Source organism: Malania oleifera, chromosome 7 (genome assembly GCF_029873635.1).
Source record: "Malania oleifera isolate guangnan ecotype guangnan chromosome 7, ASM2987363v1, whole genome shotgun sequence".
Lineage (NCBI taxonomy): Eukaryota > Viridiplantae > Streptophyta > Magnoliopsida > Santalales > Ximeniaceae > Malania > Malania oleifera.
This window is the reverse complement of record NC_080423.1, coordinates 110006437-110032877: the sequence shown is the minus strand read 5'-3', so window position 1 is coordinate 110032877 and position 26441 is coordinate 110006437. Positions and strand designations below refer to the sequence as shown.

At 35.6% G+C, this 26441-nt stretch overlaps 1 protein-coding gene across 1 annotated transcript; it reads left to right on the top strand.

Moving 5' to 3' along the window:
* Nucleotides 1–1673: 1673 nt before the first annotated feature.
* LOC131160725 (uncharacterized) lies at nucleotides 1674–26441 on the top strand. Its single transcript, XM_058116601.1, has 9 exons — nucleotides 1674–1830; nucleotides 1959–2043; nucleotides 2556–2741; nucleotides 9173–9386; nucleotides 10619–10785; nucleotides 21150–21274; nucleotides 24817–24877; nucleotides 25443–25491; nucleotides 26136–26441. The coding sequence occupies exons 3-9, from the start codon at nucleotides 2565–2567 to the stop codon at nucleotides 26207–26209; spliced, it is 867 nt and encodes a 288-aa protein (XP_057972584.1). The 5' UTR covers nucleotides 1674–1830; nucleotides 1959–2043; nucleotides 2556–2564; the 3' UTR covers nucleotides 26210–26441.

Below are 26441 nucleotides of genomic sequence, written 5' to 3'. Positions count from 1 at the left end.
AGGCATAACCCATTTTTTAAATAATAATAGCTAATGAAACTACTACTACTACTATTACTATTTGTTTTGTTGTTGTTGTTGTTATTATTATTAAGGCATATGCATCACCTCTTGAAGGTCAAAATTAAAACATTGATATAGTCTAATGACAATAATACTCTTAATAACTCTCACTAATTAACATACTAACACACTCAGTGATAATAGTAAAAGACATAAATAACTTTTAATACTCCCTCTCAAGTTGGAACATAAATGTCACATGCTCCTAACTTGTATAACAAATGAATATAACACGAGCACCCCCGGACGCTTTGATAAACAAATCAGTAAGTTGTATGTTTGACTTCATATAAGTGGTTGTAATGAGCTTTTGCACAAGTTTCTCATGAACAAAGTGACAATCAACTTTAATGTATTTCGTCCGCTCATAGAAGACTAGGTTGGAGGCAATATAAAGAGTAGTTTGATTGTCACACATAAACTTTATAAATATAGAATGATCCAATTCTTCCAATATGTATTTCAACCAAACAAGTTCACAAGCACTGTGAGTCATAATTTTTTATTCTGATTCTGCACTTAACCTTGCCACTAAGGGTTGCAAAACTTGACAGGTGACTTCTTATTCATCCGTTTAAATCAGGTTTTTGTTTAGTAAAAGGCAACTCATTTTATAAATGGGTCAACCTGAACCCAACCTATTTAATAAAATGGTTGGGCAGGCTTGGATTGGGTACTCGCTAGGTGTCTTGTTTACTTTTGGGTGCCCACAATCGGCCCACCACTTAGCACAACCGCACAAACATAGAAGGCCCAGTTGCCCAGTCTCCCAGCACATCGCTCCTTGGTCCTTTCAGCTTTGTCTTTAGCGAATTAGGGCCCTTTTTTTGAAAAAAAAAAACTAGAGGTAGTAGTTCACATAAATCTTGTGATTCGAGCCAATTCGAATTAATAACTCCTACTTAGTGTATTGCATGTGTATGAATGTGTAAATGAAGTATTTTGATTCAATTTGTTCCATGCTTCCTAAAGCATTATTTGTTTAAATTATATTTTCATGATGTATTATTATCATTTTTATTTTATGTTATTCTACTAGTAAGATTGGGTTTTACCAACAACATAATCATATAAAGCAAGGTAAGATACTATATTTCAATAATATAAAGACAAGTATTATTTATTTATTTTTTAATTAGTGGGGGTGAATTTTGATATTTGTGGGAGGCGAATCCAATGGGAATACATATATTCAAGGTCTTAAATTTTGATTTCGACTCAAATTTGAAAACTTCAAAATAATGGAAATCAGCAATAAAGTATGAAAACTTTAGAAATGATTAATATAAAAATAATAATATAAGTTTTATGACTAATTTATTACAAGTTAAATGCATATATGTTGTGTAACGTCAAAAGGTTATAATTTGTATATCAAACATATTTATAAGATAATGCACATTCAATATATTCTGTTAGTATAAATAAAATTTCTAAATTATTTAAATATAATTATGAACGATTATATAAAGAATATTATTATAAGTTTATATTTTTCATATAATTTCAAAAGTCTTTATTATAATTTTTTATTTTAATAAAAAATTAAAATGAATTAAAAAAAACCTTTTACTTTGCTAATAAATATCTCATTTGATCTTATAATTAAAATTTTGTAAAATTTTAAGATTTCAATAAATTTTTTCACTTTGGAGGGTGATGAAAATCGGAAATTTTGATGAAAATTTTGAGAATTTCGTGAAAATTTAATACTTCAGGGCGGTAGGAGGGAGGGATAATTCTTGGCAGGGTGGATTCAGGATTCAGGTTATGCTCCTTCTACTCCAAATTCACTCCATTTACATTTCATAGATGATCAAGATTAGCCATAGCATTCATACCTCTCAGATTTGTAAATTTGTTCTCTATTGACTATCGTTGTTCTTCCTTCATAGGGCTTTATCACCGAGCTTTGAAAAAAAAATCAAAACATTGAGTGCTTTAGGGTATTGAAGGAAACCCCTGCAGTTGTACCTGAAGGTTTAGTGCCTTCGTTCCTCCTCCTTTATTCATGTTCTCTCTCTCTCTCTCTCTCTCTTTGTGATTTAATGATTTAATTTAGAATGTGGATATTATGAAAAATTTTCATTTTCAGTGTTATAATTAAAAAATTCCCCCCATACTGTTATTTTTGATTTGCTGAGAAATCGTAGATTAAGGAAGTTGGATATGAGGTATTTCATTTTCTGCGATTTTGGAGCTGCGGAAACAAAACCCTCATAAGATTAATGCAGCCATTGGTGAAGCTGAGATTCGGTTATGTCGCTTTTCAGGAGCCAAAAGAAACAATCCATTTTTTCTTATTTTTCCTGTGTTTCCTGGGCAACTGAACTGACGGTGGGAGAAATATTGGTGATGTGGTTTTGATTGTTTGCATAAAAAGAATCAGCTTAATTATTGTTTTTTTCCTTTGATTATCCTTTTTTAACAAAAAATTTTTTTTATAAAAGAATCTACAAGCTTTTGAATGAATGATCTTTTGAATCTGGCAGGTGTTTACAATGTTACCAATATGGAGCAGAAGCTTCAGTCATCTCTCAAGGATTGGATTGCAGAGGAACATGGGATTCAGGGATCATCTGTATTTGGTTCCTCAATTGAGCTATTCTAAGGTTGCTGCAGTTGCAATGCCAACTGGTGCCGATTTAACAGAAAAAAATTTCTCAGGCAAATCAGAGGTAATCCATTTCTATTCACATACTAAAGATAAGGGCAAAGATACAACATTCAAAGACCACAAAAAGCATTGAAAATTGTAAACAATAATAGGAAATGCTACCCTGTGGATTCTGATCAGTTGCTCTTCTGATTTTATGTGTTAATTCTTATAGATTATCCCGAAAGTATTCCTATTTTTTTTTAGTATATCATTTTTGAAAAGATTTTTGTTTGTTTGTTTGTTTGTTTGTTTTTAATGAAAAAAACAAATCAAGCTAAGTAGGGATATACTTATGCATGAGATAACAATCGATGTAAGAACCCAAAAAATTTGCAAGATTGCCTACATCCACAAGCCAGAATGAATGAAGCACTCTCATCTTGAATAAAAAATAGAGGACATGTCAAAACTTGAAACCCTGGCCTCTCCTGCACTAGCCTAGCAACTACCGCCCAACTTTTAAACAAATAGTTACTATTTTTATATGATTGGTCATTCATAATACATGAGTGCATACATATATGTGTGCGTATACACATAATAATGGGAGAACTGGGGTGTGTGATGGAGAGGTTCAAATAGAGGTATAGATGTACAATATAAGGAAAGAGTGACATTAGTTTCTAAATTGGAATTTGCACTTTGAACTAGTACACAACTTGTTAACTACTTTTGCAAGTGGTCAGGCATGCGACTTCTCATGTTTCTGAAAGTTGAAATTGCGTATCAGTAGTCTATATTACCAAAAAAAAAAAAAAAAAAGTGCACTGCAGTCTATATAATTACTGTTTGATCTTTTTGGCACTGTTGAGTTTGGAATCCTAAACAGATTGCCTGTGAAAATCCTGGAAGTTGAGGATGTCATCCTGCTTCTTTTTTCCTTGGGCTATTTTGTTTAATCTCTCTCTCTCTCTCTCTCTCTCTCTCTCTCTCTCTATATGTGTGTGTGTGTGTGCGTGCGTACGCGGGAGCTTTGTGCACTGGGCTGCCCTTTTTTTCATCTGTTGGAGAATGAAAAGAGTTGAAACTGCTATGGCATGGAATGCTTCTGCTTCCACAATAGTTTTCTTCAATACATTCATTGAGAAAATTTTATCATCAACTGTGAGACCAAAATTTCAGAGGACCTGTGCAATTATTCAACATATCTTGATCAAAAGCTGACAATATCAGATGCTATTTAGAGGGAAAAAAGATCTGATCTTTGAAATGTTGTACGCATTTTATCTTTCTTGTTTGATAAAGCCACCTAAATATAATGTGGTGAAAGTGAGATTTTGTGGCATGTCAAGTTGTCAACATGAATAACATCTCTCCCAATAAAATTTCTTAATCTTCTTGACAGTGATAGTAGGGCATTGAAAGAAACTCTAGGAAAGAGTCATGTACGATAGATTGGGAACACAAAATATAGGTATCAAAAAAATAATTTTGTGCTTGGGTTGTGCCCATTGTGTCTTCAATTTGATAGAGTGCTTTTTGAGAAAAGGATCTCAACCTAAGAGGCTTTAGTTGGTAATCAATTTTGCCATTTCAATATGTCATCGACTCATCGTTCTAGACCGCATTGACAAGAGAACATCTATGGTCTTCATTATGATAATGAGAGTTGCACGCTTTTTGATTTACTGAATGTTTTTTGAAATTATGCACATGCGTTTTCGACTAAACATTCTTATAAATTCTTCTACTGTGTGGATAGAATTAGAGAGTTTTATTTTCTTTTTTGTATTTTTGTTACTGGAAAAGTTAAAGGAGCAGGAAATGGATTTACACCTGGTTTTTCGTTCATTTGTGAAAAATTACGTAATTCCTGATTTGGATTGTTTATTTGTCATCAGTCCATCAATTGCTTTCTAGCTGGCAAATCCGTAGTTACTAGAAAATGCTTATACTCTAGTGAGCAAATTAGTATGAGCATTCTGAGACATAGTTTATTAACTCTGAAGCTATCAATCCAAAGTTTCAATTGAATGTTTTCCACATAACAATTTTATATGTAAAAATAGAGTGTTATTTTTCAGTTTTATCTTCAGTCGTTATTCATCTGCATTACTAAATGTTATATATTATTTTGATGGGCAAAAGAAAAGCCACACTAAGGGAGTGTAATCCATGTACAAGAGAGCAGAAACTTGGAAAGAAAAAGAAAAATCAACAAAATCAGTTGGTGCCTGAACGTGCTGCCTCAGAGGGGGTTCTTGAGAGGGGAGGAGAGCTTGTTGTACGCAAGCAATGGGTGTTCCATAGAGGGCTCAGAGAGGAGAACTGTGCGATTCCTAAGAAGCTCAAGCCATCAATTATGGAAGGAGGCAGGCAGAGGGGTTTTAATGATGACTGATGGGATTCCTTGAAGTAGTAGGAATCCAGAGAGAGTTGCTTTATTTCCAAAAGATCTCTACTGAAAAATGGTTGGGGCATTTTTTTAGGGAAAGGTGAACTAGTGTGAGACATTATCATCTAATAAAAGAATGTCGCATCATGTCTAAGCCAATGAAAAAATGATAAACTGTTGGATCAATGGAGTGACTAAAGTCATGACACATGGTCAGGGTGAGAGAAAGGAATAGGAATCTCAAATGACATTTGTCTGATGCTTGAGCAACCTAGGAAATTGCTAATGGGTCAGAACATCACATATCAACCAATGAGAAAGTGATAAATTATTGAACCAATGGTCAGAGTGAGGGAAGAAAAAAGGACACTTGTCTGAAGTCAACATAGGAAACAACCTGGAAAACAAAAAGCGGTCACACATAAGAAACAAGTGTGTGATGTCATCCTAGGGAGGTAGGGAGGAGGAATTTTTTAGGGAAAGGCAAACAAGAGTGAGATGCCCTCCTTCAACAAGAGAACATTACAACACGTGTCAACCAATGGTAAATTGTTGGACCAACAGAGTCATGACACATGGTCAGGGTAAGAGAAAAACTTGTCTCAAATGACATGTGATTGACACTTGAACAACCTAGGGAAACGCTAACGGGTCAGGATTCCCCTTAAGCAAGCTTTGGTTCAAGCCAATCCTAGGATCGAGATTGGCATGGCCAATTCTGGGCTTGCGCTGCCAATTATAATCTCATACTAATATAATGCATCCTTATACCAAGAGTAAGGAAGTTTAGGTGATCTTTATTCCCTCCTTAGAGAATCCCGTCCTAGTTTTCTGACATATGGGAGAAAACTTGATATATATTGCCAAAATCAAAAGGTTGATCCAATAAGAGATGACATTGAACAGGGCAATGCTTTCGTTGCTGAAACTGAATCTCAAAAAAGCAGCATCTAACACATGACAAGATGAGGTAAAGTTGTAAACTAGTGCTTATCATCAATGGCAAGACATTTTTCTGGGTCTGCCAGAATTTGAGCAGACACTGAAGGAGGTCATAAAGGAAAATACTGGGAATAAGCTAGTGAGCATAGATACCAGCCTGTAATGAGATTTCTGGGTCCTGTCCAGGATGCATGAATATCTGCCCAGTGTATGCCCAGAGAAGCTCTGGCAATGCTCATAAGCATAAGAACAAGCAGCTCTCTGTATGCATATACCAAGAATATGGTGCTGCTTTGCTCCGTAGGCTTGTCCATATTGCACTCCCCAGATTATACAACAAAATTAATGGTATAATTTTGGATAGAAAGGCTATGGGAAAATATCCTTTTAGGGCAATTAGAGTTGGAGGAGGTGCTAATTTTGTGGTGTTATTGTCCTGCAAGTTGAAAATAGTTCCTGTTTCCTTGAGCGAAGAGGTTTTTGTTTTTTACCTGTGGTTATTTGTCGTGGAGAAGATGGACAATGATTTGTCCATGAGTCTTCTTTTTCAAACCGTCACATCCTAACAGATTGAATGGGGGGAAGACAAATGCAGCTCTGTCAATACCATATTAAGCACACCATTCTTAAAAATTGCCATGATGAAAACTCCCTAAACTTTAAAAATTCTTTAGGAATACTTTCATGGTCCTAGATCCTTAGTCTGTAACTTGGTCAGTAAAATTTGATTAAAAAATATTGTATACCTTGACTATCATCACCCACCGTGACAAAATTATCCATCCTTGTAAGCAATAAGAAGAATCTTCCTATGATGAGTTGATGACAGAATACAGGATGATCCTTGGGGCATCTCTGAAGATCAAAATCAGTCACCACACACCACTTTTGCACCACACCAAATCTACCTATTACTGCTTTGTTGAACATTTTAAGCCATAAAAAGACTTCTAAAGATGATGTACGAATCCTGACTCCACCTAAGCAACCAACCCAAGAGGTTGCTCCATATAAACTTCCTCTTGGTGACCCATGCAAGAAGCATTCTTCGTATCTGATTGGTGTAAAGACCAATGAAATGTAGTAGCTAAAGAAATAAGCAAATGAATGGAAGGCTTGGCCACGAGGAAGAAAATGTCTAAATAATCCTAGCCATGCACCGGAGTGTAGCCTTGACTAGTCAAACCTTCAATTGGGCAACATGGATTTACTCTCATCTCAAACACCCAACGAAAGGCAACCCCAAACTTATTAACAAGAAGTAGCACACAATTTCCCAAGTATCATCAACCCTCTAAGGCATGCATCTCTTCATCCACTTAGAGAGGGACAAGCTTTAGGCACAGAATTAGAAATAAAGATGGATGATTGAGAAGTAACAAAGCAATAATGGAAAGCTGGCAAAGAATCATAATATAGACCATTGGAGATAGGATGTTCAGTAGATGTGCGTTTTCCTTTTTGAATAGCAATAGGTAGATCAGTGTCTTGAGACACGCGATTTGTTGACAAAGCAGCCATAGGTGGAGCACTAGAATCTGGAGAGGCATATACTTGTAAGTTAGGACAATCCAAATAGCCAGAAGGACTCCATGGAGATGAAGGTGCTTGAGGAGAAAGAGATTTTGGACATGAAAAACCCACATTAAGAGGACACAAAATAGCAGGTAATGGAAAGCAATTATCTCAGAGTAGTAGGGAGTGGGCGCTGCTGGACAGTGATGATGGTGGAGAAATGATTCAAGGTAGGACACTGATAAAACCTAGAAAAACACAATTGAGAGCACGAGGATCAAATTTATCTATCCAAGAGAAATGATGCAAAGTAGGACAATGAGAATAACTCAGAAAACACAATTGAGAGCATGAGGATGAAATTTATCTATCTAAGGGATAACTGATAACAGAGGATAAAATTGAATATGTGTAGCGGTAATGAGAATGAAAGATCATTGTGAAATAAGATGGCCATGGTAATCTGCCTTTGAGTATGGACGATGGCATCAGATTAATAAGAGAGCAAGCAATAAGAACTGCTTCACTCCAGGACACTTTGCACACATTCCTTTATTCATTTCTTTTGAAATTCCTTGTGTTTCTCTCCCTCTGGACAGTCCAAAAAATGTCAGAGGGATCAGCTCCAAAATCTTCTTCCAGATTTATCTGTCTTAATACCCTTGTAAACCTACAATTCTCACATAATAGTACCTGATGCCACTCAGAGAATCCTCATCTTAGACAAGGCTCTGTCTCAAATCTTCCGGGACCACCTACTGCTAATAAGAAGATGCTAGTCTTTCTTAGCTCCCTTTTTGCTAAATAATATTTAGAAAAACCTCAATGACCTCTCTCAAATATATGTGTGTCATTATAAATTTTCTGCTTATAATCCATATGAGCATGCCTTATTGTAGCATATGCTAGAGCACATGTACTGAGGTCCAGTTCCATGAAATTGAATATTAAGCGATTGAGGTCGTTAAGAAGGACTTGATTCACCTTTAAAGAAATGTTTCCGTAAACTGAGAATGAAAGAGAAGGATACATACAGCTCAGTCCTATTGTTGTTCTTCTTGATGGCAGTTAAGGCAAGCAAATCTCATTGCTCCTTACCTAAACTGAAATATTTTTTCCTTCTTTCTGTTATACTTTTTCATGGTTGGTCATTGCATTTAACATGGATATGGCTTAGACATGAATTAAACTTGTCGGGATTGAGGCTTTGCCAGTTGAGTGGTTTGCATTGGGCTTGCTTTTTGCATTGTGAACCTAGTTAGACAGCTTCAATTTTCAGTCATCTTCAATTTTCTACCAATTCACAATTATGTTGTCATTATGTATACTGTTATGTATGGATTGGCACCTGTTCACTACTTCACTTATTTTAGTGATTTGGTGCCTGTTCATATTTTTAATCTTTTTTCCTTGGAAATGTTCCCTCTTTCCTGAATAAATTTGTTTCCTATCTCAAAAAGGGGAAAAAAATGTATGCTGGTGAATTCTGTTCATTTTGCTTATTGATACTATTACTCGATGTATGCTTTTCATCAGCTTGTTTATTATAGTTGAACGTATAGATATGGTGCATGTTTGTTTTAACGTTTTATCGGGAATGCTGGTTAAAGCTGCCCTATTTTTATCTTGCTGAAACTCAACATACACCTTTTCATCAGGTAAATTTGGATAAAATGTTTTGGTCCAGGCCCTGTTCATTGGCATTGGCCCCTGATTCCCCATTGAGAATTGAAGAGCCCAAGTATGAGGGCTTTCGGCGTGCTATTCTGAAGCTGTTGCTGTATTATAGCAAAGAGAGCAAGTATATTCGGGGGGCAAATGCAGTCTATATGAGAATTGTTTCACAAATTGATAAACCATCCATTTACAATGGTCAGTCTTCCTCATATTGTTGTTCTTGGTAAAAGTACGGCCTTTTTTTATTTTTTTGGTGTGGAAGGCAATCTGCTCATAAATTGTAGAATCATCCAAGTATGTTTTCTATGTGTAGTTGGTTGAGTCTATCAATGTCCAAGAATGGTCTATTTTCTGTTTTTGGTTGCTTTTCTTATTCCCAATAGTTGATTGTGTTTTTCTTTGGGTTTAGTATTCAGAATTTTATTTTTTAGAAGTTTATCAATGTTCATTGTTATAAAATTTAAAATGGTTTAGCATGCTTGGGTATTGGAATTTACCCCTTATGTACAATAGTTGGTATTAACCTGCTTAATTTTATTTATTTTGTTTATTTAGAAACTTTACACCAGTGCTCAGTGACTGGCTAGACTTTTTGTTTCCTGTGAGCTTTATAGCCTGTCCCTTTTTCTTCTACTTGGGTTGGCACCTGCTTGGTGCCCAGTAATACACACTTTCATTACTTATCTGAAGAAAAATAAAATAATATGACAACATAAAGTGGAAGGGACTGTCTAGAAAGCAACAACTAACTCATCTCTCGCATGGCACGGGGTGGCAGACTCTACTGTCTCTTGCACAGAAAGGTTGTCTACCCTGTCCTTGGGTAGAAAATGAGTTGAACAAGTTGTTTAAGAAAAGAGACTTGATTTTAAATCTATGGCACAGTGTCTGATAGGCTCTGCCATCTGAAACAGCTGGCATTCCACCATTCTAGCATCTTTTTTTGCATTTTTTTAAAAAAATCTTGGTCAAGTGATGCTTCATGATAAGGAGAAACTTTTTCTCTAAATGACATGGTTATATGGGTATTTGGTCCTTTTTTCTGGTTTATTTTTCTGTTAGATTGTCATATATAGACAAAAATGTGGATAGGGATTAAAATTGTATAATATTTCAACCTCAAAGACCTGGTGAGCTGATATTTTGCTACAAACTTGTTGCCCTTATTATTTATTGGGGATTTGAAGGTGTGCTGCATGAGATTTGTAAATTAACACACTTTTGCTGAATGTTTGACGTTTAAGGGGAAAATGTGTAAAATGTAAACCCATTTCTTTTGCCTAAAATGGAAACTCTGGTGGGGTTCCATTTCATGCCATTTCTGAGTTAGGAGTCATCATTATACATGTTAATCTTGTAATATTTCATGTCTATAGTGCCATTTTATTTGTTGTGATCTAATGTAGACTATTCTGCTTCAACTGCAGTATTTAGCTTGGAGAAAACCTTTAAAACAACATTCTCTTTGCTTGTACTTCACATGTGGCTTTGCTTGCGCCGCTTGAAAGAAGAGGGAAAAGAAGGTGTTGATTTTGGGCAATACTTGTATGAGATGTACAATCATGATGTGGAAGTGAGAGTATCCAAAGCTGGGGTTTGTGATCTCTACTTAAATGTTAGCTATAAATAATTTTGTGTGAACACTGTTGATGCTTTGTTGTTTCTTTGAAATTTTAATTGGTTACTTGGTATGAGTTTTCTGTACAGCTGCCTCTTTTGGGAGGCTGAAAAAAAAAATTGATCAGTTCTAGAAGGCATTTGTATGTTGATCGTGTGATTTAATTTTTCTTGGAAAAGAAAGGCTCTGCTCAGGTTTCATGTCTTTCTTGGTATAATAGAATCTTTATATCTGTCAAACAAAAAGTTTTTGAAGTACCAATAGCCTCTAAAACTGTGAACATAATTACCTATACTTCACATTATAACTAGGAACACTTAATTGTTTTTTGCTAATTTATCTTTTATTTTGATTTATTGACTGAATTTTTATTAAGGAACAAGTAGAACGATAAATAAACTTACAATTTTTTTGCAATTTGTATGTTGAGCATCGCAGAAGGCTCAATAGGGTTTTAACATTATTTGAACATGTGAGTTTTGGCATTGAATTAATGATCATTTTCTTTCTATGCATCTGTTGTGGGAGAGGGCAGTTTTATTGCCTCTGTTTGGGGTTTTTCTTCAGGATGTCTTTTTTCCCCTTTTTTGTTCTTCTCTCTCTCTCTCTCTCTCTCTCTCTCTCTCGTGTTCTTTTAGGAGAATACCTCGCTGTCCTCTTCCTCTCTTCCTTCATTAAAATTTTTACTTTTTTTCCATCTTTAATTTCCAGGCAATTGATGACAACCTGTGGCACAAGACATCAACGACTTTGTAGAGCATCGCAAACATCAAGTATTCAAATTGATGAGTCGGTGATTTTTGTTTTTGTTTTAATCAGTAAAGAGAAATTTATATTAGCAAGTCATCAAAGGGATGCCAACCCGTGGCATAACACATCAACAACTTTGTAGAGCATCGCAAACATCAAGGATTACATTGTGATCATTAACAATTTGCCCACTAAGCCAGCTGGAAACAACAACAATCCACTGCTCTTTGCAAATCTGAAGCAGAGTAGTATCTTTGAAGGCTCTCTTATTTCTTTCTTTCCAAACACACCAAAAGATGGCGAGAGGGATGAGGTTCAAAGCCTTTTGCTTCTCCTTGGTGATTCTAATGCCTTTCCAAGCCTTAATCTCCCCTCCAACTGAATTTGCCATAACCCACTGCTGTCCAGTCAAGGATAGAACCAAATTCAACTAGTTACTTGTCCAGGGGTAGTGGAGAAGAATGTGGTTGACTGATTCTGCATCATCCATACAAAGAAAACACCTATTTGTGACCGTAATCCCTCTTTTCTGCAGATTGTCAAGGGTTAAAATATTTCCATGTGTGGACTCCTAAACAAAAAAGGCAACCTTGGAAGGGGCTGCTGTCCTCCAAATGTAAACGCAAGGGGAGTTGTTGCAATTTGTTCCCATCGAGGAGAGCTTCATGTAGAAAGATTTAATAGTGAAAACACCATTTTTTTCCAAAGCCCATTTTGATTCGTTGGGAATGTTTTGGGTACAAAAATTATAGAGAATTTTGTGGAAGTCAGAGTGTGCATGAAGTTCCCAATCTGCACATTCCTAGTCAAAGCATTGTTCCAGAAAATTCCCTAATCAGTGATTTGGCGATGATAATTGATAAGAGCATTTTTGTCATAAGCCAAGCTGTAAATGGAAGGAAGGACAGCTCTAAGAGTATTGTTCTCGCTCCACGCATCATGCTAGAAGTAAACATTAGCCCCATTTCCCACTTGGAATGTCACAAACTGGAAAAAATCATCCCATCCTTTCCTGATGAATTTCCAAACTCCCACTCCATAGGGTCCCCAACTATTGTGTGTTGTCCAACCATTAAGCTCATATTCAGAAACAATAATATCCCCCCAAAAGTGGTCTTTCTTCTTTATGAACCTCCATAACCACTTCCTGAGGAGGGCTTTATTGAAAGTGAGGAGGGATTTGGGCCCCAAACCTCCTGAACATATGTGTTGTTTGACCACTCCCTATCTAACAAGGTGATATTTAAACTCCTCTCCTAAATTTCAGCAAGGGAAGTAGGGACATGAACTGTACTAGAATATTTGTCAAAGTGCTTATGATGAGGGTGAATCCGCTTCCTTTTGATAAGAAATTTCTTTTCTTTCCTTCCAATCACCTTTCAAACTTCTCAATAAGAGGGTCCTTGACTCCTTTTGTATTTGAATTTGGCTCTAGGAAGGCCGAGGTAATTAATGGGATGAGATCCCATCTTGCAACCCAAAAGACCAACAAGAAAGGTTGTCCCTATGTTCTCTCCAATCAGAATAAGCTCATTTTTACCAAGGTTCACTTTCAAGCCTGAGACAGCCTCAAACCATTACAAAATGCATTAGAGGTTGAGGATATGAAGAGGATCAACAACAACGACTTGCCTTAAGTCCGACTAGATGGGGTTGGCTACATGAATTCTTTTGCTTCAATTCACCCGATCAAGAGCATTTTCCTCTACTAGATTAAGGGGCTATTAAATCCTCCATTATCTACGAAAAAAATAATAGTATCATCTGCGAAAAGGAAATGAAAAACTTCTGTAAGCTTTTCATTTCTGCCCAACTTGAGACCTCTAAACACCCCTCCTTGAGTAGCTTTCATCAGCATGAGGCTAAGGACCTCCATAACCAAAATAAATAGAAAAGGGAACAAGGGGTCTCCTTTCTTAAGCCTCTCAAGGAGCGAAAGAAATCGGAAGGATAGCCATTTATAAGCATCTTTTGTACATTGAGCAATCCACACTAGCTCCCCAAAGCCCATTCTCTTGAGGAGATAAAGAAGGAAGTTCTAGTTGACATGATCAAATGCTTTCTCCATCTTCAATTTGCTCACTATTCTCCCTTTTCCCTCCTTTAAACAGGCATCCACCACCTCATTAGCAATAAGGGTAGCATCTGTAATCTGTCTTCTAGCCATATAAGCATGTTGATACTGACCAATGACTTCCGATATTGCTTTTTTGAACCTCTTAGCTAGGACTTTGGCAATGATTTTATGAATGCTTCCCATCGAGCTAATAGGGTAGAAGTCCTTGATGTTAACAGCCCTAACTTTCTTCCGAGCAAGAGTGGCAAAGGTGGTATTGATGCAACCGACAAATTTCCTGATCTATGAAACTCCTCAAACACGTTTAAAATGTTGTGCTTGAGAAGGCTCTAGTTAGCCCGAAAGAAAGCCAAGGAAATAGCTTGGAGGGCTTTTGCTTCATCAAAGGGTCTCTCAAGCCACCCTGCAGTGAATGAACTAAGAAACTTGAAGTTGATGCCATCCACTGTAGGTCTCCAAGTCTCAGTTTAAGTGTAAAGGTCTTTATAAAAATCACAAATACCTTTCCTAAAATCCTCTTCCCTAGTTAAGGTGATTTTCCCAATTTCAATGTTGGATAAGGTGTTACATCTATGATTTGTGTTTGCTATCTGATGAAAGAATTTTGTATTACGGTCCCCCTCCTTGAGCCATAAAGCTCTGGATTTCTGCCTCCAAGATATTTCTTCAAGGTTAATAACCTCGTTCAATTCCTTCTTAAGCGTAGATCTTTTGGCTCCCTGTTCATCATCAAGACCTTGGAATATCTCCTACTCATCAAGTTCTTTGATGCCATTAAGTAGAAGAGTTTTCTTCACCTGGACATTGCCAAAGATGTTTTTGTTTCATATCTTTCATTTTTCTTTTATTCCTTTCAATTTTGAGACAAGCACAAACTAGCCTTCCCCATGACTTGAATAAGGAGCACCAATTTTTCACTAACTCCTGAAACTATCATGCTTTAACCACATATTTTTGAAGCAAAAGGGGGTTGGCCCCCATTTAACTCCCCCAATGTCGATGGTGATGGGGAAGTGATTTGAGATGGGCCTAGGAAGTAGACTTTGAATCATGTGAGGAAAGTGAAGTTTCAACTCAATTAGGAACCTATCAATCCTTGAAAAGGAATGTGGCTCCCTGGAGTTGGACCAAGTGAACTTGCCACCAATGGGAGGGAGATCAATAAGGGCATTCAGGCTGTTAAAGTCAAGAAATTCTCTTATGCTACTAGTCTTGAGGCTGCCCCCACTTCTTTCATGTAGATAAACAATCATGTTGAAATCACCTCCAATGATCCAAGGAGCATCCCATCTACTCCTAATCTTGAAGAGCTCATTCCAAAAAAGCGGCTTGGACCTTCTCCTGGGCCGTAAACCCCTACGAAAATCCACTGAAAGTTATCATTCATGTTTTTGAACAAATAGGAGACTAAGAAGGAATTAATGGAGTGGTCCAAGTTCTAACAATTCCACAACACTAGGCTTCCACAAGACAAGAATACCCCTTGAGCTGCCTACTACTCCAAGGGATATCCAATCACAAGCGTCTTGGCCCCAAAGGTCATGATCAAAAGCTGTTCCATTGTCTCCACCTTAGTTTCTTGCAAGCACACCACATTGCCCCTCCAATCCTTAAGAATACACTCCTCTTGGATTTGTCGTTAAGACCCCTCACATTTCAGGAAATGATTTTCCTTAACATGATTTAACATGAGGGCTCCGGTTACTGTATGCCTCTGCCATTATGAGCATGCTCCTGTTTTTCCATAGTTCACTGTGCATTCAAAGCGTTTTAATTCTTTATTGGTATCCAACTTTCTGATGCTGCCCAATGGTTTTTTATGATTACTTCCCACCTCCTCTCTTCTCTTTTTTTCAATATCCTCAAACAATCCTGAGGCTTTGTCCTCAAACCCTTTGAAGGACACACCTATGATTTTGATTACCGATTTCAACTTCTGTAGAACCCAAACAGATACTTGATTCTTGAAGTGAGTGCTGCCTGAGTCCAAGACATTCGAAGTATCAAAATTGGGTCTATCAATCAAATCCTCAAAGTTGGGGTTGACATGCGAAGTGTCAAAGCCAGTGCTGGGGGCAACAAGGGCTAGTCTTTCAGCAAAATAAAAGTCAAATAGAATTTTCTCTTAACTAGGAGGGCAGATCGTTTATCATGTAAGGATTGTAAAGTTATCCTTGGTGAAAGCTTGACTACTCAACATTGAGTTTTACTATTAGATATATGTACTAAAAAATGGAAGAGAAGGGATAATATATATCAATGCAATAGAACTAGGTGGTGAAACTTAAAGCGAAAAAATATAATAAATTTGAAAGATAAAATGATTGAAGATGGTGATTGGACGACAAAGGATGGTGTAGACATAAACACTCTTTAAAGTTGGATAGCTAACTTTATTAAAAAGATAACAAAAGAGATTTTAAGTGAATCAAAAGGAAGATTCTAGCAGGGAAAGTTGGTGGTGGGATCAAGGTGTCCAAAATGCTGTAAAGGTAAAAAGAATTTGGTGTAAAACATGACTAAAATGTAGAAACGTGGAAAACTTTGAAAAGTATATAGATATAAGAATAATGCAAAAAAATGTCATTAGTGAAACTAAACATAGATCATTTAATAATTTATATGCTAGATTAGATATAGAAGAAGGGGAAAAAGACATTTAAACTTGCTAGAGCAAGAGAAAGAAAAGTAAAATGTAGGTAATGTAAAATGTATAAAAAGTGGGGGTGATATTGTCTTGGTTAAGGAAGAAGACATAAAATAAATGTGACGAAGTTACTTTAGTAAAACTATTTAATGAAAACCAAGTAGAAGACTTAAATTTAGAATTGAAAAATGAGGGAAAGGCTAACAAAATGAGATTTAATCACAAAATTAGAATATAAGTTAAGTTGCATTAAAAAATGAAAAAGCTATAGGATCAGATAACATCCCAATTAAAGTTTGGAAATGTCATGCTTAGGTGATAATGGAATTATATAGTTAACTAATTTATTTAACACTATTATAAAAACTAAGAAAGTGCCTAACAAATGGAGTAAAAACACTCTAATACCTATATACAAATGTAGAGGAGAAAATCAAAATTGTAATAACTATTGTGGAATTAAACTTATGAGTCATACAGTTAAATTTTGGGAAGGGTAGTTGAGCAAAGATTAAGGTTATAAACAAGGGTCTTAGAAAATCAATTTCTTTTTATGCTGGAGAGATCTACTGGAGAAGTTGTATATCTTTAAGAAGATTAATAGAAAAGTTTAGGAAAAAGAAGAGGGATTTGCATATGGTTTCTATTGACTTAGAGAAAGCATGTGGTAGGCTACCTAGGGAAGTTCTATGGTAGGTTTTAGAAAAGAAGGAAGTATGTGTTAGGTACATTGATTTCATTAAGGATATGTACCATAGAGTAATGACTAGTGTTAGGAGTACAGGTGGAGAGGCTAGGGAATCATCAAATACCATAAGGTGTACATCAAGGAGCTGCTTTAAGCCCTCATTTCTTTGCTCTGGTGATGGATGAACTTAGTAGGAGTATTCCATGTTGTATGTTGTTTGCAGATGATAGTCTTGATTGATGAAGCTAGGGGTGGAGTGGATCTAAGTTAGAATTATAGAGAGAAACTTTAGAATTTAAAGGTTTTAGGGTAGGTAAAAATAAGGCAGAATATATGAAATGTAATTTCAGTCATAGTAGGAGGAATATTGCAGAAAAGGTTAAACTTGATGGTCAAGACACTAGTGTGTTGTGTCATTAAACTTGGGTAAAATGGAGAAGTACTTGGAGTGTGCTGTGTGATCGTAAAATACCTTTAAAATTAAAATGGAAGTTCTATAGGACAACATCAAGACCAACTATGCTATATGGATTAGAATGTTGGGTGATTAAAAGAAACAACATATCCATAAAGTAAAAGTTGTTGAGATCAAAATGCTAAGGTGGATGAGTAGTATAACATTAAAAGATAAACTAAAGAATGAACATATTCGAGGTAAGTTAGGTGTAGCTTCTGTAGAAGGTAAGCTAAGGGAGGGGCAACTTGGATGGTTTGGGTATTTGCAACATAGGCCGTATAGTGTACCAATAAGTGGAAGTGAGCTAGTTATTATGGGGGCAGTAGAAGGTGTAGGGGTAGACTTAAAATAATTTGGAATGAGATAGAAGGATTTAATAGCTCTGAATTGTCAGAGGAAATTGCCCATGATTACGTAAATTGGCAGGAAATGATTTATGTAGCCAACCCCACTTAGTGGGACTTAAGGCTTGGTTTGTTGTTGTTGTGGGGTTGCACAATGTTTGAGTTACTCATGGAGATGGTGCATCCCCGTGAAATGCATCTTCCTTAATCCTTACCTCCTTTGGCTTGTTTGCTTATCTTTGGGTCCTAATAGAGGAGGGATTTGGGCTTGCGTAAGCCTGTTGAATAAATCTTGATATCCTTTAGACCACTTAAAATAAGTATTTCCATTCAATTTCTCTGTTGTAATGATGAGGGAATCAAACTTTTGGGATTCATGAACTCCATCTCGATGAAAAGAGATAGACGAGCAAACAATCACACCAAAGGAATGAATCACAAACATGATCCTCCAACACAAGTGCCTCCAACTACCACCAACAAATTGGCATCAATGTTACCACATAGCTGGCAGACTACCTAATCTGAGTACGAGTTAACAACCAAAAGTGCTGGAACTTTGGATCAAAACCATAGCAACTGACTTGATCATGGTCTACAAGAAGACTCAAGTCGTGAAAAACCAAATTGAGGCAACAGGAAGTTTCACACACTAGTGGCTTAAAACCATAGTGACTGACTTGATCATGGTCTACAAGGGGGTTCAACCCATGAAAAACCAAATTGAGGTGACAGGAAGTTTCACACACTGGTGGCTGGTGTGTGGCATCAAAGTTGCCGCCCTATGATTGGCATGTGAGGGTGCATTGAGTGAATTGACACTGTCTGTGAACAAAGATCATGTTGATTTCCCAAAAAATTGAAGAAATCCTATCATTTTGATCGGGCAGTTCTGTTTATCAGGTTTCTGGAAATTTTTGACTCTGGTTTGGCTCCGCTGGGATGCAAACAACCTCTCCAAAGGTGATAGTAAAGCTTAGTACAAAGGGGTTTAGGGTTTGGTTTGGTGATGATGGCTGCTTTCTGGGGTTTTAGGCCTCAAGACAATGTTCTAATACTATGTTAGAACAACGTAGTGAATTGCGAACTAAGCTCCACGATAGGTCTTCCTGTCCATTTATAATATATCTCATGTACCTAACATACACAATAACATATGGTTATGTTATATGGTAATTGGTAGCTGAACTTATGGTTTTGGAACAATATTTGTGGTACTGAAATCTTTGGACTTCTGAATATAATGTGTTTTGCCCTCGTGTCATCTAATGAAGAGTTTGTGGTGAAATTGAGTTCTTTATTTTGATGGGTACACATTAATTTATTTTAATCAAAAGAGATCGGAATATAGAAATAATAGCATCATTGCCTAGGGTCTTTTTTACGCTTTATCGTACTATTTGAAAGGCCATGTTCTGTCTAAGATTAAGGCATTAACTTGTTGAGTTGGTGGGTTGTTCTTAATTATATAATCTATATTTAGCACCATAATTTGATGCAGAGTAGAAGGCCTTCTGGTGAGTTGGTGGGTTGTTCTTAATTATTTAATCGATATTTAGCACCACAATTTGATGCAGAGTAGAAGGCCTTCTAAAGCATTATCCCCAGATATTTTGACTCTATGCTTTGACAGTTAGATTTTTTTCCCCATCCTTTTCCTACACTATTTGTTTACTTGGGCTTTGGGGTGTGCAGAATAGATCGTTAATATTGCTTGCTCGGAATTGTTCTGTCCGGAGGTGGTGGAAGATTTCTTGGCTACTTGTTATTTTTTTTTCAATGAAGAAAAATTATATTAAAAGAGGCATTAAGGGGATGCCACCCAAGTACAAAGGAAACAACAGGAGAGAAACATCCCTCACTGAAAAAAAGTGTCAAAGAAAATCAAGGATTACAAAGGCGTCCCTTCCATATTCAGATTTGCATATGACAAAGATGCCCTTATTTGCAAATGCATGGAACTAACTAGTTAAAAGGGATTGTTTGGGATATTCCTATGAATAGAATGCTTTTGATTGGGAGCTTGATGCTTATCAGGCTAACTCAGATGAGCCCAGATGGGCTTTCAGCAAAGATGGGAACTTCACTGTTAACTCTTTCTACAAACACCTTTGTTCCCTGACTAAGAGCAGCACTAACTTCCCTTAGAAGCTGATTTGGAAAATGTAAGCCCCTTCAAAGATTGCCTTTATTTACTTGGGAAGCTACTCTTGGAATTATCCTTACCATGAACAACCTTAAGAAAAAAGGTTTCTCTCTTGTCAATAGATGCTTCTTATGCTTGGAGCAGGAGGGATCAGTCGGTCACGTCCTATGCATTGTTCATGGACCAAGAAACTTTTAGAACTTGGCCATCTCCATCGAAAATCAGAAGTGGGTAACTGCAGCTACATTGGAAGATGAGCTGTGGGCTTGGAAAGGGTTCAGATCAAATAAGGAAGAAGATCTGTCTCCCTCGTCCCCTTGCTATTTTTTGGCAACATCAGTCTAAGAAAAAAGGAGTTTCTTGACAACATTAAGGAGCTGGATGACATGGAGATCAATGAGGGTCTCAATGCTGAAAACAGATTAAGAAGGGTTGCCCTAAAAAAAAAAAGATCTTGCTCAGTCCTCACATTAGAAGAAGTAGATTGTTAATATTACTTGGAAAGAATTGTTCTGTCCTGGTTACTTCTTGAAAGGTTTTGGTGGGAATAAAGATGCTAGTAGAATTCGGAGAAGTGCAGTTTTTGGGGTTTTCTAGGGGATTTGGTTGGATTGATATGCACGTATTTTTACTTGTTAGAGGTTGATGTTATCATTGTTTTGACTTAGGATACACTTTATGGCTCTGTTTTGGGCTTGCAGCTAGTCATTTTAAGGGTATGTGTTTTTCAAGTTCCAGCATGATTGGCTGGGGCTCTGTTGGTTTAAGATTTTATTTCCCCTCTTTTTGTTTGGTTTCTATTTTATCTTTAGAGGACTTTATATTCTCCTATGTGTATAACTGCTTATTCTTATCTCCTTTAATGAAATATTTTCTTTTTTGTATTAAAAAATAGCATCATTACTTAGGGTAAGCTCTTATAAGATTTAAAAATCAAGGATATTTCTATCACTTATGATATTATAACAAGGTAGGTTGTAGGTACATATAAGCGTATTTTTCAAATAAAGGTATATTTTTGCCATTTAGAATGTTGTACTTGGAGTAGGCTACTAAAAGGGTATTTTTGTCTAAACAAACTTAAGAAGTAAGGATATTTTTTGGAAATCACAATGCTTTATACCTCTTTTAACACATTCATATTTTTGTCAATCACAATGTTTTAAACATTATATGCATGCATATTCAGTTTATAGTTTGCATTTTTGATGCAGATTGTTTAAAATGACAGGTTAACTTACTGTTGGCTAGATGGATGAAGGATTTGGAGAAAATATTTTATGGAAATATTGTTGCCTATGATTCTGCCATGCTTCCAGAAGCTAGTCTTGATGAGCTCCCAAGTGTCTTGTGGAGGTAAGATTGTGATTTGGGCGCTCTTGTTCACCTTTTCTAAAAGTTATCCACAAAAATATCTCTAGAATTTTCCACCAGTGATAAAGATTCCTCAACCTATTTATCTTGGTATAAGCTGTGACGAAATCATAGTTCTAAACTGACTTTAGGGCCAGAATCAACTTAGGGATTTTTTGCAGCTTAAAACAAAATTTCAACTTGAGTTTACTTGGTTTTATACTTCACTTTGTGTGAACTTTGCTTTTTGTAAAGTTAAAAAATTTAAATCATAATTTGTAATTTCTAATGTAATTAGTTTATGCTTAATGATGCCTTCTTTCCACCATTTTCTCTTGTTGGCAATGGCAGTTCGTTCTATTGTAAGTTATGAGGTGATGAGAATCATGAAACGTTAAAGTGTGTTGGTTGAAGAATGTTGACAAAACTCTCCGTGTTGAGCATGGTATCAAAAGCAATGTTTTTAACTTAGATCCATAGTGATTTTAAGGCTTAGCCTTCAAATTGTTGGAGGAAATTGTCCATGATTGTGTAAATTGGCGTAAATTGATTCATATAGCCGACCCCACCCAATTTTGATGGAAATTTCAATGTTGATTCCAGTTTTAAAAGAATGATGGAAATTAGTAGTTGTGGATTTTTTGATGAAGCTTTATAAATTGTTAATAGATGTAAAAACGCAATATTTAGATGTAAAACATTATAAATAAAATACAGTATATGGTGTATAACTTGCAATAATTGTCATACAATGATGGTCTTAAATTTTGGCAATTTTTCCAAATATTTGGTCAAAATTTTGAATTTCAGGAGGGTTCAAAACATAATTGTGGTCCAATTTATCTTTTGTAAAATTTCAGGAATATCAGCCAAAATATCAGAAAAGTTTTTTTAAAAAAAAAAACTGAGAAAGTGTTGCGAAATTTTGAGGATCTAAATTATTGAAAATAATATATTTTAATATTTCTCAAATTTTGATTCATAATTTCCGTAATTTATTACAAGTTTCTGATGTTTCTTTAAATCAATATTGAAATTTCTGTCAAAATCAAAATTTGTGTATATTGAAACTCTTGAAATTTCCGTAGAAATCCAAATTTTTGTCCATGGATGCAATAACAAATTAACAATACTAAATACATTCAGTTAATATAAGGAAAATTCACGAATCAGTTAAATTTAATTTTTATGCAAATACAGCTAATTTACAGAGAAAGATTCAAATTAAGTATTGTCACTAATATCTAAGTTCGATTTTGCTTAAATTTTATAATTCTCGTGGCTATCATTCTTGTCCACTCCACCTTGTAATAATTTATGTTTTCATCAGAAAAGAAAATTTGTCAAGAGAAAATTTTCTTCCTGAATGGTTTTGATTATCAATTTTCAGTTTCAAGGAAATTTTGTTCCATGGCTAAATTTTCAGCAGGTTTTGTAGACATTTTGAGATTTCAATAAGTTTCAGATAATTCATGAAAATTTTGATGGAATTTTTGGCTATTTAGTGGAAAGTTAAGACCATGGTCAAAAGTACTACCCTGAAAATGGCAGTGGTCATGAATGATTTTTAAAGAAATATTTTGTGGCCTCAATGCCACTGTTGGGAACAGTTGCAGTAGGATTGTAGTTGTTGGAATTACAATTCATATCAATTCTGCACCAAATAGATCTGAATCTTACTGGAGGCAGCTGAATCGTTGCTGAATCTACCTATTCACACTCTTAACGGTCAAATGATTCACCCAATTCTGAACCTATGAGATCCAGTCAGACCTGACTGGCTTAATCCAATAAAAAAACCCTTTTTCTTATTGCTTTTTTTTTTTTTTCAGACATTATTGCCTTCCATTCCTCTATATTTCTGTGATGAGAAAGAGGAGAATAGAACTTTAGGTCTTCTCTTGCCTTCACAATACCATTCTTCACTCTTGGAGGAATAAAGTATTCTGCCGTTGACAGGGCGGGGCAGGACACTGCTTGGCTAAGGTGGTATTCATGCTTTTTTAAGACTCTTGGTTGGTCTTTTTAGTATAATCATTTATTAGTTTTTCTTAGTATCTTTTTTCTCTTTTTAGCTTGAGAAAGCCGATGTATGAAACATGATTTTAGTCGATGATAAGCACCAAAACTTTCAGTTTATTTATTTATTTTTTATATGAAACTCTTAATTCCTTCCTTTAAACAACATAAGATTGAGTTTTTTTATTAATTTTATGGACTCCTTCCCTTACTTTTTATTGTTTAGAGAAAGTATACATATGAAATATAAATTTTTATTTTTTATTTTTAAAATTTAAATGCACTAACTATAATTGTTTATGAAATCAGTTTTGGAAATTTGTACCCAATCTTATGATTCAATTCAATTCTCAATTCTTGAAATTAGGGTTTTGGTTTACGATTCTAATCTCAATTTGACATCCATATGAGTAGGATAAGGATTAGGTAGACTGACTGGAAAGTTTGTTTTTTGCCAACCTGTCAGGGCTAAGCCAAGTGCTTTATATGAGCTACAGTTGTCAGTTGGGAGTCAGTTGAGATTAAGCCTGGTCCTAGTTATTTTTGGTAAATCATATGATGGCATTAAGGGATCATTTTAGATCATTGAATGAATCTTTCATTTCCCACCTATTTTTGTGGTCTTGGCTGAAAATAGGTTTTTTATTGTCAGAGATCAAAATATTGGACTAAGTTTGTATTCAAGTGGCCTTCTTTATTTTTGTTCCCAAGGATTGAAAAACAATTCAGCTAGCTGTATGCTTTATGAAATTTGATGAACAAGAATTGCTGATGTTGTGAAAGGGAAAGGTGTGGGAGAATCTAACGGGTTATTTCAAATTGTCTGGAAGATCAGATATTGAAGAACTGATTAAGCAAAATGAGGTGAGAGTTGAGTTGGAGGATTGTGAGTTGGAAATGATGTTGAATAAGTGAAAGTTTGGGGAAAGTTTGCTGGTGATTGCTTGTTAATAGACTAATGAATGGTAAGGGGATTCATCTGGGGCTGATTTTAATCCATTTGTGTTAAGTTTGCTTAAAGCCTACTATTTATGTGTTAATGTTGGTTTTCTTTTTCTTTCTTTCTTTCTTTTTTTTTTCTCCTTTTTTTGTTTTCTGGTTTCTTCTTCACCCCCTGCCCGCAGTAAAATAGTGGAATAGGAATTGGAATCATGAGGGTAAACACATGGATTAGCCTTAATTTATGAATTAGTATTTATGTTACTTTATTATGAATTGGCTTCTGATATCTAGGAAAGTTATGACTAGGTTGGGGTAGGAATGTTTTCAGGTCCCATGGAATTTTATGCAGTATAGAGCATTTGGGCTTTTATAGATTAATGACAACCTTTTTAGAGAACTTTTATATTTAATCAGTTGTATTTGAATATATATAAAAAATATTTGATTGATTTATGAATTGAATAATATTAATTTTTTGACAAATACATTAATTTTAGTCTATGAAAGTTTCCAAGGGACTATTCTTGACATGTATGCTTGGTTGGCTCTTAACCCAATGTCTGTGTGCCCTGTTTTTGTTGCAGGAATATCTTTTCTGATGATGGTGTATCTAAACCAAATGATGCTGCATCAAATGCAGTCCAGGCATGTTTTTTTTTTATTTGCTTTTGTTACTTCGATTGGTGGACATGCAAGTGTGAGGTCAATGGAATATTGGATCATCAAAAGAAGAAAAAAAAATGGAAGTACGGTAGAAATGTGTTTTCCTCCAGGTTTGGGATGTCTAGGATTGAACCAATACCACACCTAGTATTTCTTTGCTACATCATAGAATCCAGACCCTACTGCTTAAAAAGAATAATGATGATGAGCAAATGGTGGACTTCAGAATTGAAGTACTGCTGATAATTGTGGAACTGTTGTGTTTGCTACATGTTTGACCATATATATATATATTGGTCTTCTTTTGTTGGTTTGTGTTTTTGGCCCCCCACGCCCGCCGCGCCGGGGGGGGGGGGAGGGGAGGGGAGGTTAGTAGTTAAGAAAGGGCTTCAATGCAATATATCATTTTTCATCTCTTATTTGACCTGTTCCTTTTTATTTTTTCTTGTAATTTCTCCACTCTAATGTCATGAATATAGAATCATAGACTGTTTTCTGCCCATGTACAATAGGGATAGCAAAACTAAATGATTAAATACATTTGCAGGCAATGTCGAGGTATGTTCGGCGAGAATCTAGCTGCCTGTCCCTAACAGGTAGGCCCCCAAGTTCTTATCTCATGATACAATGCAAATTTTTTTACGCTGTTTATTATCTGCATTATTGTTGTAATTGTCATTGTTATTTTTTTCTGGGGAAGGGGTGGGGTGGGGTGGGGTTAGGATAAGGTTCAATACTTGATTATAGTCTTTAAGAGATTCTGCTACGCACCACTCTATGGAATGGGGCAGAGCCATTGCTTTGAGAACACCCATTGGAGAGCCATTTGGTGGCACTTTAACTTTGGGAAAATATGTTCAGAGGATTTATCTGATAAAAAATTATAGGATATTTAATATACCTATATTAAGTAACTGTAAGTTTTTCAATTTCATTCATTTGACATTTCTTTTTGTTTACGAACTGTGAGGGTTGATCTGTAAAAATTGGCATCTTTTTATGCTTTGGGAATTGTTTTGTGCTCGGAAATATTGGTTCGTGCTGACTTATTTTAGCATGCTGTGAACGTGTCACTTGCATTGGAACTAAATTTTTGTGCGTAACCTTTTTGTGCATTTGGGAGTATTATATGTTACTTGAACATGCGCATTTTAAAATGACTCAATTTTTTTTGGAAACTCTGTCATATTTAGGTTTTAATATTCTAGTTTTTGAGAAAGTTGTGAATTTTGATGGACAGACAAAGGATCTATATTTTCTGGAAACTTCATGTTCTCCTCATTGGAGCATCTGTCGGATTCGAAGAAACGGTAAAATGGCAATGCCTCAGGATAGTTGAAATAGAAGTTTGTAATGGGGATTTCTACCTTATTGGGTTAAATATTTGTAAAGCTCATGTATTCCTTGTAGGAGGGAATTGTTTTGTTTTCACATATTTCTTTGTTATTTTTTACCAGAGAATTTCCTGACTTTTAGTGTTTAGTTTGTTTCATTGTTAATATTATTTTTAATAATAATTATATCCATGAAGGATGGAGTATGAGCA

Coding starts and splice junctions, on each gene's coding strand:
- LOC131160725 (XM_058116601.1), top strand. CDS start 2,565: ATGTTACCAATATGGAGCAGAAGCTTCAGTCATCTCTCAAGGATTGGA. Junction 9,387..10,618: donor TAAACCATCCATTTACAATG/GTCAGTCTTCCT, acceptor CTTCAACTGCAG/TATTTAGCTTGGAGAAAACC. Junction 21,275..24,816: donor CTCCCAAGTGTCTTGTGGAG/GTAAGATTGTGA, acceptor TTTTTGTTGCAG/GAATATCTTTTCTGATGATG.